The 15049-nt window shown below is 36.6% G+C and overlaps 1 protein-coding gene across 1 annotated transcript; it reads left to right on the top strand.

Moving 5' to 3' along the window:
• The first annotated feature begins 7571 nt into the window (after positions 1-7571).
• Positions 7572-13069, top strand: LOC113227713. The gene is made up of 2 exons (XM_026460701.1): positions 7572-7914; positions 12642-13069. The coding sequence occupies exons 1-2, from the start codon at positions 7723-7725 to the stop codon at positions 12795-12797; spliced, it is 348 nt and encodes a 115-aa protein (XP_026316486.1). The 5' UTR covers positions 7572-7722; the 3' UTR covers positions 12798-13069.
• The last annotated feature ends 1980 nt before the right edge of the window (positions 13070-15049 follow it).

The following is a 15049-nucleotide window of genomic DNA, read 5'->3' as shown; positions in this document are numbered from 1 at the left end:
TACTGCTATTAAATTTGAACATTAAGGATAATTACAAGTGGTTGTTGTTGTAATAAAATACAGACGTGGAATACAGACCTTTTTTGAAGTCAGTTAAAAATAAGTGATTAGAGCAAAAACACATTCCAAAATGTTGCTATTGTTAAAACTGTAGGCGCTCTACCTGGTGAAAATGCATCCAAAACTCGGTTTCTTATTGTTGGATTTAATTGGTGACGGGACGCTCCGTTCCCTCTTAGCTAAACAGACTATTAGTATGTAGCTTTGTACGTCGCCATTAACCCTTCAAACATGTCACTACTTTTAAAACAGAATAGAACTATTAGGAACACGAGTACTTTCCCGACACTGATCATATATGAACTAGTTCGTCTAGCACGTCGTTTTAGTTCAGTACGAACTAGGAACTGTCCGCGTTGGTAGTTCACCTGTCTTTTAACCGACTTAAAAAGGGGGAGGTTCCCAATTCGATTGTATTTTATTTTGTATTTGTATTTTGTATTTTATTTATATGTTACGCGATAACTCTTGTTTTCGCGCGTCTATTTTTTGTTGTCTTTTGGTAACTCGATTTGTGAAATGATTTTGATTTTTCTTTTTTTGTTGGAAATAGGGGTACCTCGGTAGTGGTCCCATTTAAATTTGAAGAAAATATTCCACCTCTAAGGGTGACAAAGTAGGGGTTGAATCCACTTTCGCGCCCTTTCCGGTAACCGATTTCAAAAAAATTTGGCAAATAGATGTAATAACGAACTTTTCAGGTACGTTTATTTAGTACTCTATAAGAGTTTATATTCAGTGGGAACGGTGCAATTGGGACAATTAGGATGTACTACTGAACGCTGCCAGCTCGTTTTAAGTCTCTAATACGTATCTACATTATGTAAATATAAGGCTGTAAAAAAGTTAGTGCTCATACTTTTTGTGTGCTAGATATCTGTATGTATAATATCAACCTACGTGTTTATGAAATCCTTGTAAATATTGATTTTTAAACTCACCATTTTAGCTAAAATATACGTTATTCCATTACTGTTTTGTAAAAAAATTATATTTAATACGAATGACAGAATAACGTCAAATAGTATCGATTCCATACAAATTGTGATATTAAATATTTAGTACAGTGTACTAATGACATCATAATACTAGAAATCCGTAGTACTTAGGTCATGTGAATAAAGTAACTATAGTTTATTTGTTTATATTTACATTTTAGGAAATTTTACGGACAAATAATACAATTATAGTGTACTTAAATATGAGTAATTTAATGTCATTTCAATTTCCACCAACTTGAAACTATTTAAATTTAAACTGCTTAACAAGCCAAAAAGAGATTTTAACAAAAAAACAAAGAACACAGTTACGTAAACAATCTCAGTACAGAGAACTAAAAAAACCGACCTCAAAAGTACGTGGAATTACATATAATTACCAAGTCTTATTGAAATCGGTTACCGGAAAGTGCGCAAACCCGGATTCATTCCCTAGTTCGCCACTATACGGGACTTAATGACGACACAGGAGATAATGAAAATCGGTTCTCACTACTCAAAGTATATTGAGAGAAGAAAACGCTTTGAATTGGAGAATAGTAAAATCAACCATTAAAATAATTGCTCCTTTTAATAAAAGTTAGGCGCTATTTATAAAAATGAATCTTCATGCGTGAACAGCCCCCTTAGAGGTGGATGATTTTCTTCAAAATTAAATGGAACCACTATGGAGGTACCCTCTTTCCAGCAAGAAAAGAATCATCAAAATCGGTTCAAAAATACCGGAGTTATCGCGTAACATACATACAAAAAAAAAACAGAAAAAATAAACATACGAACTGAAAACCTCCTTTTTGAAGTCGCTTAAAAACATTAATAATAAAAAAATAAAAATCATTTATTGCAGACAATATAAAGTCCATTTTGTTAGTACACTTACAAAGCTCTATTCTACTGCTATTCTACTGTTAGCACAAAAATTGCAAAATAAAAATAAAATAAAATAAATGAAATGAATTGAATTGATTACATAATGAAATGATTACATGATGTGTGATACATGGTAAGTTCACCGAGCTCCCAGGACGTGAAGTTCGGTGAACACCTATCCCCTATCATTTTAAGAACTCTGTTTGAGCTCTCTCGCACTCTGCGCAGACAGGATTTACGCATTAGTGCGTAAAAATCCTCTACACTAACGTCGGCAAACATGCCTGACACACTGCAGTATCGAAGAAGCCCAAACAGAGCCCTGAACACATTGGACAAGTGTGTAATCGTCGCCAGCCACGTGATTCATTCGTTCAATGTCCGAGCAAGGACAAGACGACAAGACGAACTAATGCCGGGTGCACGAGTCTTCTGCTTTGCGTTGCAAAGAGACTTGCGCGCATGCGCGGCGCCTTGTCTTTGTTCTGGTCTCATTGGACGCGTGGACGCTGCTGCTCTGTGATTGGCCAGTGGTGCTGTCCTCCACAAACGTTCCCTGTTGCTTGTGTGGAAATATCAAACGTGCTAGATATCAAACACACGCAACGCAAAGAAATGAACTAAATGAACTATAGAACTGAACTAGTTCAGTTGACCGATTGAAATAACTAGGATCGCTCCCTTTAAGGACCGATCAGGCACAAGTCTACTCGATACTTCTCTATGGAAAAGCAGTAGGCGGGAACTACACAGAAAGCGCTTGGAAGTCGCGTTGTAAAGCCCATAGTTGCAGTACACTCATAGCCCGCACTAACGAAAGTCGGCCTACGAACCCAGAATAGCTAGCATCAACCACCTGTGGAACCTGAGGAGGAAAAACAGATCCCGTCTGCACCATCCAAACCAGTTTGGTTCATTACACAGGGATGTACAAAACAAGAGAAAGACCTTCGAAGATCGAGCTACCTCAGCCCGCGGCAAGGTGCCCAAGATGCTGGCAGCGTTCCCCCTTTGTATTGCTATGCTAATGCGTTGGGCAAGGTAGCTGCCGGCCCAAGGGTTTCCCAGACAGTCTATTAATTTTTTGGATAAAATTTTGTACAGATGAAGGGTACTGGGACCCCGCGGGCCAAGGGTTTCGACTCCAATGGCTGTAAATAGGTAGTCGGAGCCGAGATCCTGGTACTTATTACTTTTTATTCTTTCCGCCAGCTCAGCTGCGGAGCCAGCCCTCTTGCTCTTTAATGTTGTATATTTATAAATAACAACCGTTTAAATTATCCTATTTTTTTGTTGTATACAATAATTTCTGTAATATTCTTTAATGTTTCTCTAGTGGCCAAGGTGCACGAGCATGCTCTATATTTTTGTACGTTTTAAGCTATTTTTACCTATATAACATTTTGACATGCGTTAGCTATAAGTTAGTATGCAATAAACCTTCAAGACAGAAACACACGTATTTCCACTCAACAAAACATTTCCTATCTACAGACAAACAATTAACATTAAGGTCGACAGAACATTACACCCCTTACACCCTGTATCGCAGGTGCCATATGGACACACACATAGACAACCACTAATTACAGCCAAACTTAGAGGAATAAATGTAGGCCATACAAATATTTCTCCCGGCCCGGGAGTCGTACCCGGGAGCTCTGCGTGGCAGTCTAGCAGTGCTCGATATATATCGATATTCAAAAAAATATCGATATTTGCCCTCGATATATAGAATCAATCCGATATTATCGTATCATTCGGTATCGATTAGTACTATCGATATATTTTATCGAATACATGAAAAATCGTACAAAGTTGAAAGTACACAATTCAAAATTGTGCAGAAACGCAGCGCACTTCGAACGCTGATTCGCTGTTCATCCGTTAGTGTAATGTAGTGGACCACTACTAGTGGTTATATACTCATTGGCTGGTCGCACACACACAATAATAATATTGTCAATAATATTGTATGTATATGCGGCTAGCTAATGAGAATATAGAAATAAGAAATACATTGGATTATTGTATCAAAATTGGTGGTTTTACTTATTTGCTCTTAGTAAAATTTCCTTCCTTTTATATTTTAGAATTATTTACGATATATCGAAAATATGTTTTGTACCGATTTATCGCAAAATATCGATATTTTTTTACATGAACACCACTAGTCCAGCATGGTAACCGTTCGGCCACAGAGGCAGTTTAGTTGGTTTTTTTTGAGATTCATATAGCGAAATGGGGTACCCCGTACTATCTATCATATTCTGATATTTAATTTTACAGTAAATGCCGTTATGGGTTGCCTCAAATCCAGACGAAATTTGATGATGGAAATGGCAGACAGGTGAGAGGAACTACATTGTGTTTGAGCTCATGTGATTCGTTTTGACGAGGACTTCCATATCGTCGCGTTACTTTCTCAAACTCGTATCTTAAATCACAAAGCAACTGAAATGTAAAAAATGCATTGTATATAAAAAATTTTGCAGGCAGATTTTACATTACATTACTGGGTCTTTGAGACTTTAAAGGACGATTTAGATATAGAAAGGGAGCGTAGGGCGCTAGCGGTGAGGGGCAACATGTTGGCTCGTAGGTTTGCTAGGTGTACTGACGATGTCAAACTTATGTTGTTCAAGGCGTACTGTCAGTCATTTTATACATGTAGCTTATGGGTCAATTATACCCAAAAAGCTTTAAGCTCCCTCCGTGTGTTGTACAATAATTTATTCAGGATGCTGTTGAAGCTGCCTCGATTTTGTAGTGCATCGGGAATGTTCGCCGTGACTCGCTTAGATGGTTTTTCAGCTATCATGCGAAAAGGGCGGCTTCTTTGTTGCGCAGGATTCGGGGCGGCGATAACAGCCTCCTGAGTATAATTGCAAACCGTGTACAGGGTTGCTTCCTAGATCACTGGTCTAGGATGCACATTGGTTTTGTGGCCTATAATAATAAATTGTAAAATAAGCAATTTGTAATACTAACCCTATTTTTAAGTGTTTTGTTACTAACCCTTATGGACTTAGTCCGAAATAAAGAAATTTATTATTATTATTATTATTACCTTCATATTCACACACTGACTTTTACCTATTGTTAAGGTGATGCATTCAAATTAACACCCTTGATAAGAAATTTAAAATAAACAGAAAGTTTTGCCGTTTTCTGAATAAACACCATTTATAAGATACGTGTTTGAGAACATAAGATATGCGTTGCAGTTATTATTGAAGAGACCGCGGTAAAGGCAGCTTCCCAAGGCCCGTTTTTCCACGGACCATAGAAGCCGTCTTAACACAGCGAAAGCATATAAGTAAATTTTTCTGGTCGGTTTTTTATATATGCCATACTTTTTTCATTCGAGGTGCGAAAGGCCATGGAGTAATAAAAACAGACGAATTGAAATCGGTAAAAAATATATTTTAGGCCATGAAAGAGGTGACAATGACAGAATATGATTGCTTCAATCGAGTTGTAAGATAACACGATATAATTGACCTTTGGTACAATTCTCAGAATCAATGAGAATTGATGAGAATTACAAGTTGATTATTTGTTTCACAAATAACATATAAGCAGTTATTTACTTATCAAAGCGCTTAAGTTCAAAATAATTTAATTGACCAACAGATTCTGCGTGTAGTAGGGTAACAATCAATTTAGGAAAGTATGTGCGGTGTATGCGGGATTGTCATGTTATTTTGTCTCGAGTGCACACATTTAATGCCATTTTCCACTAAGCGACTAAACACGAACTACTTCAGAGTCGCGGCCGCGCCAATGGGTAAAGTATAATGACTTATTTGAATAAATAAGACACGCCTGCGGCTAGCCATTTAGTGGAATATGTGCGCTAGATGGCGAACGACTATGGAGTGGAAATCCCTGCCTAGAGTTGATCTCTGAACGCTATAATTCGGACTTTTTCAAAGTGAGGGTGAATAGGCATTATTTAAGGGTGCATGCTTCATCGTGAGATGAATTGGAAGTACGCTTATTTTTTAATAAAGAGAAATAGAGAGAATAGTTGTGCAGTACGTTTATGAAGAGTTACACTATCTTATGATATGTATTATAACCGTGGTGAGAATGTGATCTGTTGGCCTAACATGCGTGTCTTTGTTTATTTTTTTTATGATGTCAACCTTCACAGGTCACCCATGGAGCGTGTAACCGAGCGTAGTAGAGCTCCTTGTGAAAGAATTTGTCCAGGGAAGCACTGTCACCTTACGTATTTTTGACGCCAAGCAGTAATGTCAGCATTATTATGTTCCGCTTTCGAATGGTGCTGGTGAAATTACAGGCACATGGGACTTGTCAACCTATGCTCAGAGTGACAGGCGCATCGACAGTGTCCCTCAAATGTCCGGCACTCCAACTGTTATGGATAGTCACTTGGAATCATAAAAAATCGTTTCGAAATATCAGGAATATAACAAAAAGATATAGCGTGGTAAGAATCCAGTAACAAGTGAAGATAAAGAAAAAGATCGATTTATTTGTGGAAGTAGGTACAATAAGTTCATCAGATCAGTTCAATACATTAACAGTGCTACTACAATCAGTTTCGTCGAAACATACAAATATAATTAGTGGTGGTCGCATAATGTACAAAATATTATAATTAAAAACTGTCAAAAACTAGTAAACATGCAAAGAAAAAATATAAGAAAAATTACTAAAAATTAACAATGTCAAAAATAAAGCGAAAAATCATGTTAATGTCAAACTTACATAATTTAAAATATGTGCATGTCAAAAATGAATGAAAGACAATAATAACATAAATTAGTCAAATAAATCTGTAATCTTATGTAATCTTACTAGATATAAAAACAATTATAATTGGGCCCTAAATCCATCTCGTATTCATATAATCATTTATATTATAAAAACATTTATCAATTAAATACTGTTTACATTTATTCTTAAACAAATGTACATGTAATTCACGGATAGATTTTGGGACTCTATTAATTATATAATCCATGCGAGAAATGCTAAATATAGCTCTTATACATTTCTTTTGTGCTTTAAATACTAAATCCCGATCTGTAGAATTACCCCAAAATAACATTTAGTAAATAACCATGAGTCTAGAAATCTATATTCTACAGAATATGCTTCGGTGAGCCCATACGCTCCATCAGCCCATTCCGCCCGTCCCCTTTTACCATCGGACATCAAGACGTACGGCGGGATATCATCCTTGGTCGATATCCCCTTCATGCATACAAGGCGCTTTCAGTTATCTTTTATAAAATGATATTCCCTGTCTGCGACTGTATATCCGAGCATGTACAACTCGAGTATCATTAAGAAGCGACTGAATAGGCAATCTTCTGGGCTAGCTCGTTCCACCGTAGCCCCGATCTTTGCTCCAGGGCTAGATATTGGTTAAGAAATGAGCAAGTCCATTTAGTTAAAAATATATTTATATGTATCATTGTTTAACACATAACTACCTACTATAAATACCATTTCTAAGAATAATGAGTCACAAACTTACTTATGGACGGATAAATAAGGAAAACCTTGTCACTCTACTTGGCCTTTAGTTAGTGACCTCAGAGGCACAAAAGTTATCACCATTTATGCTTTTAACTTTGCTTTAGACAGACGCAGTTTACTATCAAGTCATTCAATTAAGTTCTAGATATTTCTAAATTCATTCTCCCAAAAGGTAATAATAAATGGTAATTGTAATTGGTGATTTCAGTAAAACGTTTGAAAAAAACTTGTGTTAAAAAATCATTATCTTTCTTTTGGTGCAAAGTGGTTAATAAGAATGAAGTTCCTGTTCGTGGCTTTCGTAATTGTGGCGGCCATTTTTGCGGCCAAAGGAGAACATTTAGTAATTGGAAATGTGGCCAATAGAGTAAAATTGGCTAAGCACGAGTTGGTTGAATATAATGCGATACCATTTATGAAGAGGGTTAAGCAGTTTTTCTACGCCGCACCGGATAATAAGAAAATACAGGTAAGCATTTTTTTTACTGTTTATTTAGTAGCAGTCGAGCTCCGAAAGAGTTCGGTCAGAACGTGAAGTCATTCAACGGCAAACTAGAGCAAAAATTATGAATCTTTTATATCAACCTCGTTGCCATAAAGTAATTTATAAGAATAACTCCTTCAACGTGTATTTATTTACAATAAATTACCAAACGAAATTAAATTGTTACAAGGACATACTTTCAAATTATAATTGACAAAATGGCTTTTGACAGATTGCTTGTATAGTTATACAAGAAAACTTAGAACTTCGTTACATTCATTAGAAACTATAGAGACTAAAAATTAAATCCCATTAATATTTACTAAAGACTTACATTACTTACATTAATACTTAAGACCTATGTAATTACTGTATCCTGCAATGCAAATAAACGTATTCTATTCTATTCCATTATATTCTGATCTATTCAGGGAAGTCCTGCCACCTTATCTATTTCTGCCGCCAAGCAATAATGTCCAGCATTACTATGTTTCGGTTAACAGTGCAAGTCAAATTACAGGCACATGGGACTTGTCAACTTATCGTCGGAGAATTACAAATTACGAAATAAATGTAAGCCATCCAAATATTTCTCCAGGCCCGGGAATCGCACCTGGGACCTCTGCGTGGCAGTCCGGCATGGTAACCATTCGGCCACAGAGACAGTTCTATTTTTCTATTTTTTATTGAGGCTTTAGCCACCTTGAGTGACTATGTCAGCTTTATGGGAGGAATATTGGGTTTCCTACTCAAGGGACATGTTCAAAAACTTGTACATGTTTAGAGCTCCAATACATATAGGCTGTCTGAGCCAACAATTAATTTGTTCATTGCATAAACTTACATTCACAAACATTGTACCCTTCAGGGTTACGTTACGGTTACATTCCACCAATAGGTACATGATACAGATCCTCTATTTTATTGCAAGTACTGCACAAAGGGGATGGTTTAAAACCCATCATATGAAACAATTTATTAGTTGGAATGTGACCAGAACGCAGTCTAAAAGCCGATATAAGAAATTTCCTTGCTAAATTGACAGAATCAAACCAGGGTACCCACTGTGGACTGCTCTGGATGGTTCTGTACCATATTCCAAGGCCTTTATTCACCGACTGTTCTCCGAAATGATATTCCCATTTTTCTAGAGTTCTTTTCTTAATTAGTGGAATCACCTCGGTGGCATAAGGTCTACAAAAACATTGTGATGAAAACTGCACGTCGAAGAAGGTTCACAGCCCTGGGAAAACGTGTGAAGCCACCACTCCTCATTGGGCCAGCATGGCGGAATAAGGCCTAAGTCCTCGCCTGAGAGGAGGACCCTTGCTTAGCAGTGGGCTGATTTTTCGAATTCCAGGCCGGGAGAAATATTTGCCCCAACGACTTCAATATATAGCATCGAGTATATAACTAGAAATAGAGACAAAATAAGGGCCATCCATCCCTGGCCACTCATCAGGCAAATGGTACTGATATCTCTTTTAAATATCAACTCTCGTTTGCGCTGAAATCACAAATTAGAAAGCAGAAAAAGTACAGCACCAACAACTGACTTGTGTGTACGTCTCCGTATATTCCAAAAATATTCTGTATTTATTGTAATAAAGATAATATCTCTGAGGATGGGGGGTTGTTCCATTCGGTGGTGTGGGAAAAACAGCAAAACATCTAATTACAAAACAAACGGAATCACATTTCATCGGTGATTAAATATTAAATTCTGTAATTTTTCAATTTTTTGTCCGTTATAGCGAAGCTCAAGTTACACCAGTCGATTTGAAGTCAAATAATTGACGACACCCGTCAATTGTTTAGAATTCGGGCTGGCCAATCGGAGCGCAGTTGTCACAGTAATGATATGGCAGAATAGTTTTGTAACAATTAAATGGCATTTCGCATTGACTTACAAATAAACGGACGACGGGTCTAATACAAAAACCACGAAAATAATGTCCCAAGTCAACCTATTTAAACGTAGTGACATGTAAAGGAATATGAAAAAGCTAAAACGCTGGATTTAAATTGTAATGTCATCGCAGTACTGTCTAACTTTGCTTGCTTTGCTGTCAGTCGAACAAACGAAGACTAAAGCGTGAATGACGCTCTGTATACGATTTTAACGCCCTATAAGTTCGGACACTTTTTAGCGCGGACCCGACGTCCATATAATTGTAAGTCAATGGCATTTCGTCTCTATTTCTGGTTATATACTCGACGATCTTTAGACAAGAATCAGCAACTACTTGTTCCAAACAAAATACTATCAATTGTGATAGTGTTATGTTTTAATGTTGAATTTTATCAAGGAGTGTCAGTATCGTAGTACCGTGGACAGACGTGACAGTCTTTACAGGCAGATAATATTGAGTGTTTACCAATGATATTAATCCATATTTGGGGAATTAACGTAAAGCCCCTGGCAAAATCGCTATTAGACCCAGGGGCATTCCGCTTAGTATTTATGATTTTTATATTACTACAAAAAGAAAAACAAACTAAGTAAAACAAAAAAGAAATACAGCCGAGTTGTTGAAATTATTGATGTTATGTATTTTTCCTTGTGGAAAGGCAAAGATCTTTAGACCATGTAGTCTGGCCTATTTTTATATTTTTTAAATTTATTATGGTAGCCATAGTAACTATGTTATTCATATTACCTCTACTCTGTTATTGCGTAGTCTGAACCAGAACTCTGTTGCTTTTTAACACGTTCCCTGTGCGTACATTACATGTGGTGCATTTCGAGGTCCAAACGATACGTGAGTGCATCACATATGAGATATGGCCCTTTAAGCGTTAAACAAAATTTGCACGTGTAAGCTAGATCATCTTTATTTACTTGCACGTATGGGCCACAAAAATTGTGGCAATTAGCAAGTGGTACCGGATGACTTTTCAACCATTGTTGCCAGATTATCACTGTCAAATAAAACACAAAAAAATTTTTTTTTTACTAGAAGTTAGAAAAGTCTATTATGGACTTGCACATATCGCACATGATAATAAAAACAAAATGACAATCCACCAATGTCAAAAAACCAATATAATTATATATGTGGCACCAAGCAAAAAACCTATAAATGTGGGGCATTTGGGAAAAACGAAAAAATGGGAAGGGGGTTCATGGAAACGGTTTTTCTATCCATAAATGTATTTAATATATTATAAACTAATTCTGACATATTTGCAATTCTAACAATTTCCATTTCCAGTTACACAGGGAACGTGTTAATCTGTGATATTGAAGTGTTTTGTTGTCACTGCACGTCAGTGACTCACAGCATGTGTAAGGAACGCCGCATCTAGTACGCTACATAGATATCATTGTAGGGCCTACATTTATTTATCTCATGAGTTTGGGTGTAATTTATGAGGTGTGGTTGTTTGGCTGGCACATTGTTAGGTTGGATATCTGTTTTATAGTACCGGCACGCTATGATGGCCGTTTTGACATTTGTCCACTTATTAAGTTTCGTATTAATTCATAATTACGTTTAAGGAGCTAATTGCTATACATTGTTGTGAATAGTGACGTGCAGTAAAATTTATGGAATGTTTAATTTTACGACACAACTCGGCATTTGTTGTTCGAAATTTTTAAAAACTAAATCTAGTACGTTCGTCACACAACTTCTGCCTCCGGCAAACTCCCGTCAAAGCTCAATGCTAAACAAAGCAGTTTTGAATTGGCGATATACTAAGTGAACGTGTATATGTTTGTTTTATTAAAACTTTTTAATCAACTACCCCTTGCAATACCGGTTATTAATCTAAAATCTTATAGGTGCGACTCTCATTTGATTATATTTTTTTCGATAATAAATTGAGATTTGACCTCACTATTGTAATCTGTCAAAACGGCCATCATAGCGTGTCGGTACTGTAGACTCTCGCCCATCCTATCGCTCGAAAAATTAAGTTAAAATTTTTAAACGGGAGAGGCGGTATTTCCCGGCAACGACACAGTCAACCGGGGTCAGGGACTCAAGTTCAAGAACCGGCAAACAATACGTGCCGTATCGCGCAGGGTCGCTTTTTGCACTTGTGCTGGAAGCGACACGTTATTCGTTTATAGGTTGAATGATTTCATGTTAATGCATTAAATTTGGTCTGGAATTTATAACTGTATTTATTCACATTGTATGGGCCACCTTACCCCATACATGTATTGTAGTGGTAGTACGCATAGAAAGACTTCCAAAGAAAATGACAAAAGTATATTGGTACAAAATACAGGTAGATAGTACACTGTAGGTATTGTAGTGTATCAGTGGACAGTCGGTAATGTACTACGTAAAATAAAATGTGAATTACGTATTTAACTTAAACATTGACTTACAAATAAATGGACGACGGGTCTAATACAAAAACCACGAAAAAAATGTCCCAAGTCAACCTATTTAAACGTAGTGACATGTAAAGAAATATGAAAACGCTAAAACGTTGAATTTAACTTGTAATGTCATCGCAGTACTGTCTAATTTTGCTTGCTTCGCTGTCAGTCGAACAAACGGAAGACTAAAGCGTGAATGACGCTCTGTATTACGATTTTAACGCCCTATAAGTTCGGACACTTTTTAGCGCGGACCCGATGTCCATATAATTGTAAGTCAATGAACTTAAAGTGCAGCACGTGGTTAAAGTAGATATACCAAAGAATTTTTGAGAAAATACACACATTAAAAATAATAAATTTCTTCTTATTTCAGGGTATCCAAGCAATAGACACTTTACACTCGAGGGCCTCGATGAACATAACAGCCGGGGGGATCGGACACTCCTTTGTGAACCTCCGAATGAAGAGTGAGAGAGGGCGCAGCCTCGCATATGATATTGGCATTTACGTCAATCCTGATTTTCAATAAATAAAGACATAACTCCAACGGATAATGGAAAAGATAGCACTGATGGCTAGTTTACACCTATTATTTTACGAAATAATTAAATCAATTTTATTAATTTAACTACCAGATAACTCACGTACCTATTTGAGTCGACTTTTTGTTTTTGTGAGACATGTTTGGAACTAGTTCGTGGTCATCAAGTATATAACCAGAAATAGAGACGAATGTCATTTAATTTGTTTCAAAACTATTCTGCCATATCATTACGATGACAACTGCGCTTCGATTGACCAGCCCGAATTCGAAACAATTGACGGGTGTCGTCAACTGTTTCACTTCAAATCGATCAGTTAACTTGAGCTTTGCTATAATGGAGGAAAATTGCAAAATTACATATTTAATATTTAATTACCGATGAAATTTGATTCCGTTTGTTTTGTAATTAGATGTTTTGTTGTTTTTCCCCACACCACCGATTGAAACAGCACGCCTTTGTTAGAGATATTATCTTTATTACAATAAATACAGAATATTTTTGGAATATACGGAGACGAACACACAGGTCAGTTGTTGGCGCTGTATTATTTCAGTTTTCTAATTTCAGTGCAAACGAGAGTTGATATTTATAAGTGATGTATCACTGATGAGTTACCAGGAATGTGTGGTCCTTATTTCGTTTCTATTTCTGGTTATATACTCGATGTTCGTGGTCCTTAAGCATCTGCTTCCGCGGCGGTGACTCAACAAATAATTCGCGCCATAGCCGCGGAAGAAGAAAAACAATGGAAGTACCTCAATCACTCAATTACTAATCAGAACCGCTGTCGCCAAAATTCATACATTCATAATTTGAAATACTATGAAATCTTGTTGATGATTGATCGTTGTTTCAAATTTAAAAAGAAATAACTAATTCAAGATTGTTAGTATAATTAAAACTTTACCCTGTTGGCACATCGTTGAAAGTTCAACACAGTCAATACCCATTATTGCAAGTTACGACGTTTTGATTTTATATTGAAATTTACAATCAATGTGCTGCCATTTAGCGGTCAATGCCTGAACGACGACAAATTCGAGATGTTTACTTAGTTCTCCAAAAAAGAAGCGATCATATTACAGTGGTATGAGGTTTATTTTCGTTTGTTATGTCAAAAAAAAATGATTACGATAATCAGAAAACTGAAAATGTATTAAAATTGAATAAAATAAGCTTAACGATGATACGAAATACCACCATAGTTAATATTACAAGTGCGTTTATCATATTTGCACTCGAAAGTAGCGAAATAAGACATTTTTCTGCTAGTAAGCTCAAGTTTGCGGCACTCCGTGAACTGTTGGCACACATGCCACGTAAACTAAGCACTTCTACTGTATTTATTGTTCTGTGGCCATAACCGTAACGCATACAATAATATTCCTATGATCAAATAAATGCCAGTGTACATTTTAATGAAAATATCGCATTTAATTGTAGCGTTATTAACGTACTGTATGTTTTATATACGATCATAGTGTATCTAGAAAAATAGTTTAATTAAAGTATTTAATTACATTTGGTGCATTTTAATATATACATTGGGCATTTAACGCTTTTCCATTCTATTTTCCTAGGTCTTCATGGAGTGTACTTTTTTACACTTTTGTTTACTCGTCCTTTGGATTTTATTGTATGTAGAATGGAGTATGAGTTTAACTTAGTACTAAGACAAATTTTTTATCATGCTGTCTACATTGTTTTTGGCATGTGGTCTAGTCTATTAATGTATCTAACTGTACCTGTTACCAAGTGATAATTGCATTCCGTTTGTGTATCAAATCAAAATTTAAAAAATGGATGTGAAACTAGCCTTTAGGAGACTTCGATTACGTTTTAAGCGCAGGCCACACCGCGAGCGAAGCCACTAGTTTAGCTCACGCAGCTGCGGCATGTTTTTTTATATATCTTCACACCGCGAACTAAGCTAACCGAGCTGACTGAACTAACTAAAACAACAATCCCGCTATCTAAGTAAACTCTGTTGACGTAAAGTAAATAAAGTTGTCATTACAGATGATTACGTAATGTATTAGCTACTGCTTTGAACGAAAAACTAGCATCAAGTGCTAAGTGGCAGCACGTCACTACGGTCCCGTATTTTCTTAGCTTACTTTACATGCAGCTACATGAGCTAACTTATCGCGGTGTGGCTTGCGCTTCAGTCATGCCGTACGTAGGCGGTTCGGGTGTCGGCGTAGCTGATCGGCCGTTGTCGACTGCGTACGGAAGC

Source organism: Hyposmocoma kahamanoa, unplaced genomic scaffold (assembly GCF_003589595.1).
Source record: "Hyposmocoma kahamanoa isolate Upper Pololo Valley unplaced genomic scaffold, ASM358959v1 213, whole genome shotgun sequence".
Lineage (NCBI taxonomy): Eukaryota > Metazoa > Arthropoda > Insecta > Lepidoptera > Cosmopterigidae > Hyposmocoma > Hyposmocoma kahamanoa.
The sequence above is the reverse complement of the archived record's forward strand: the minus strand, read 5'-3'. Positions and strand labels throughout refer to the sequence as shown.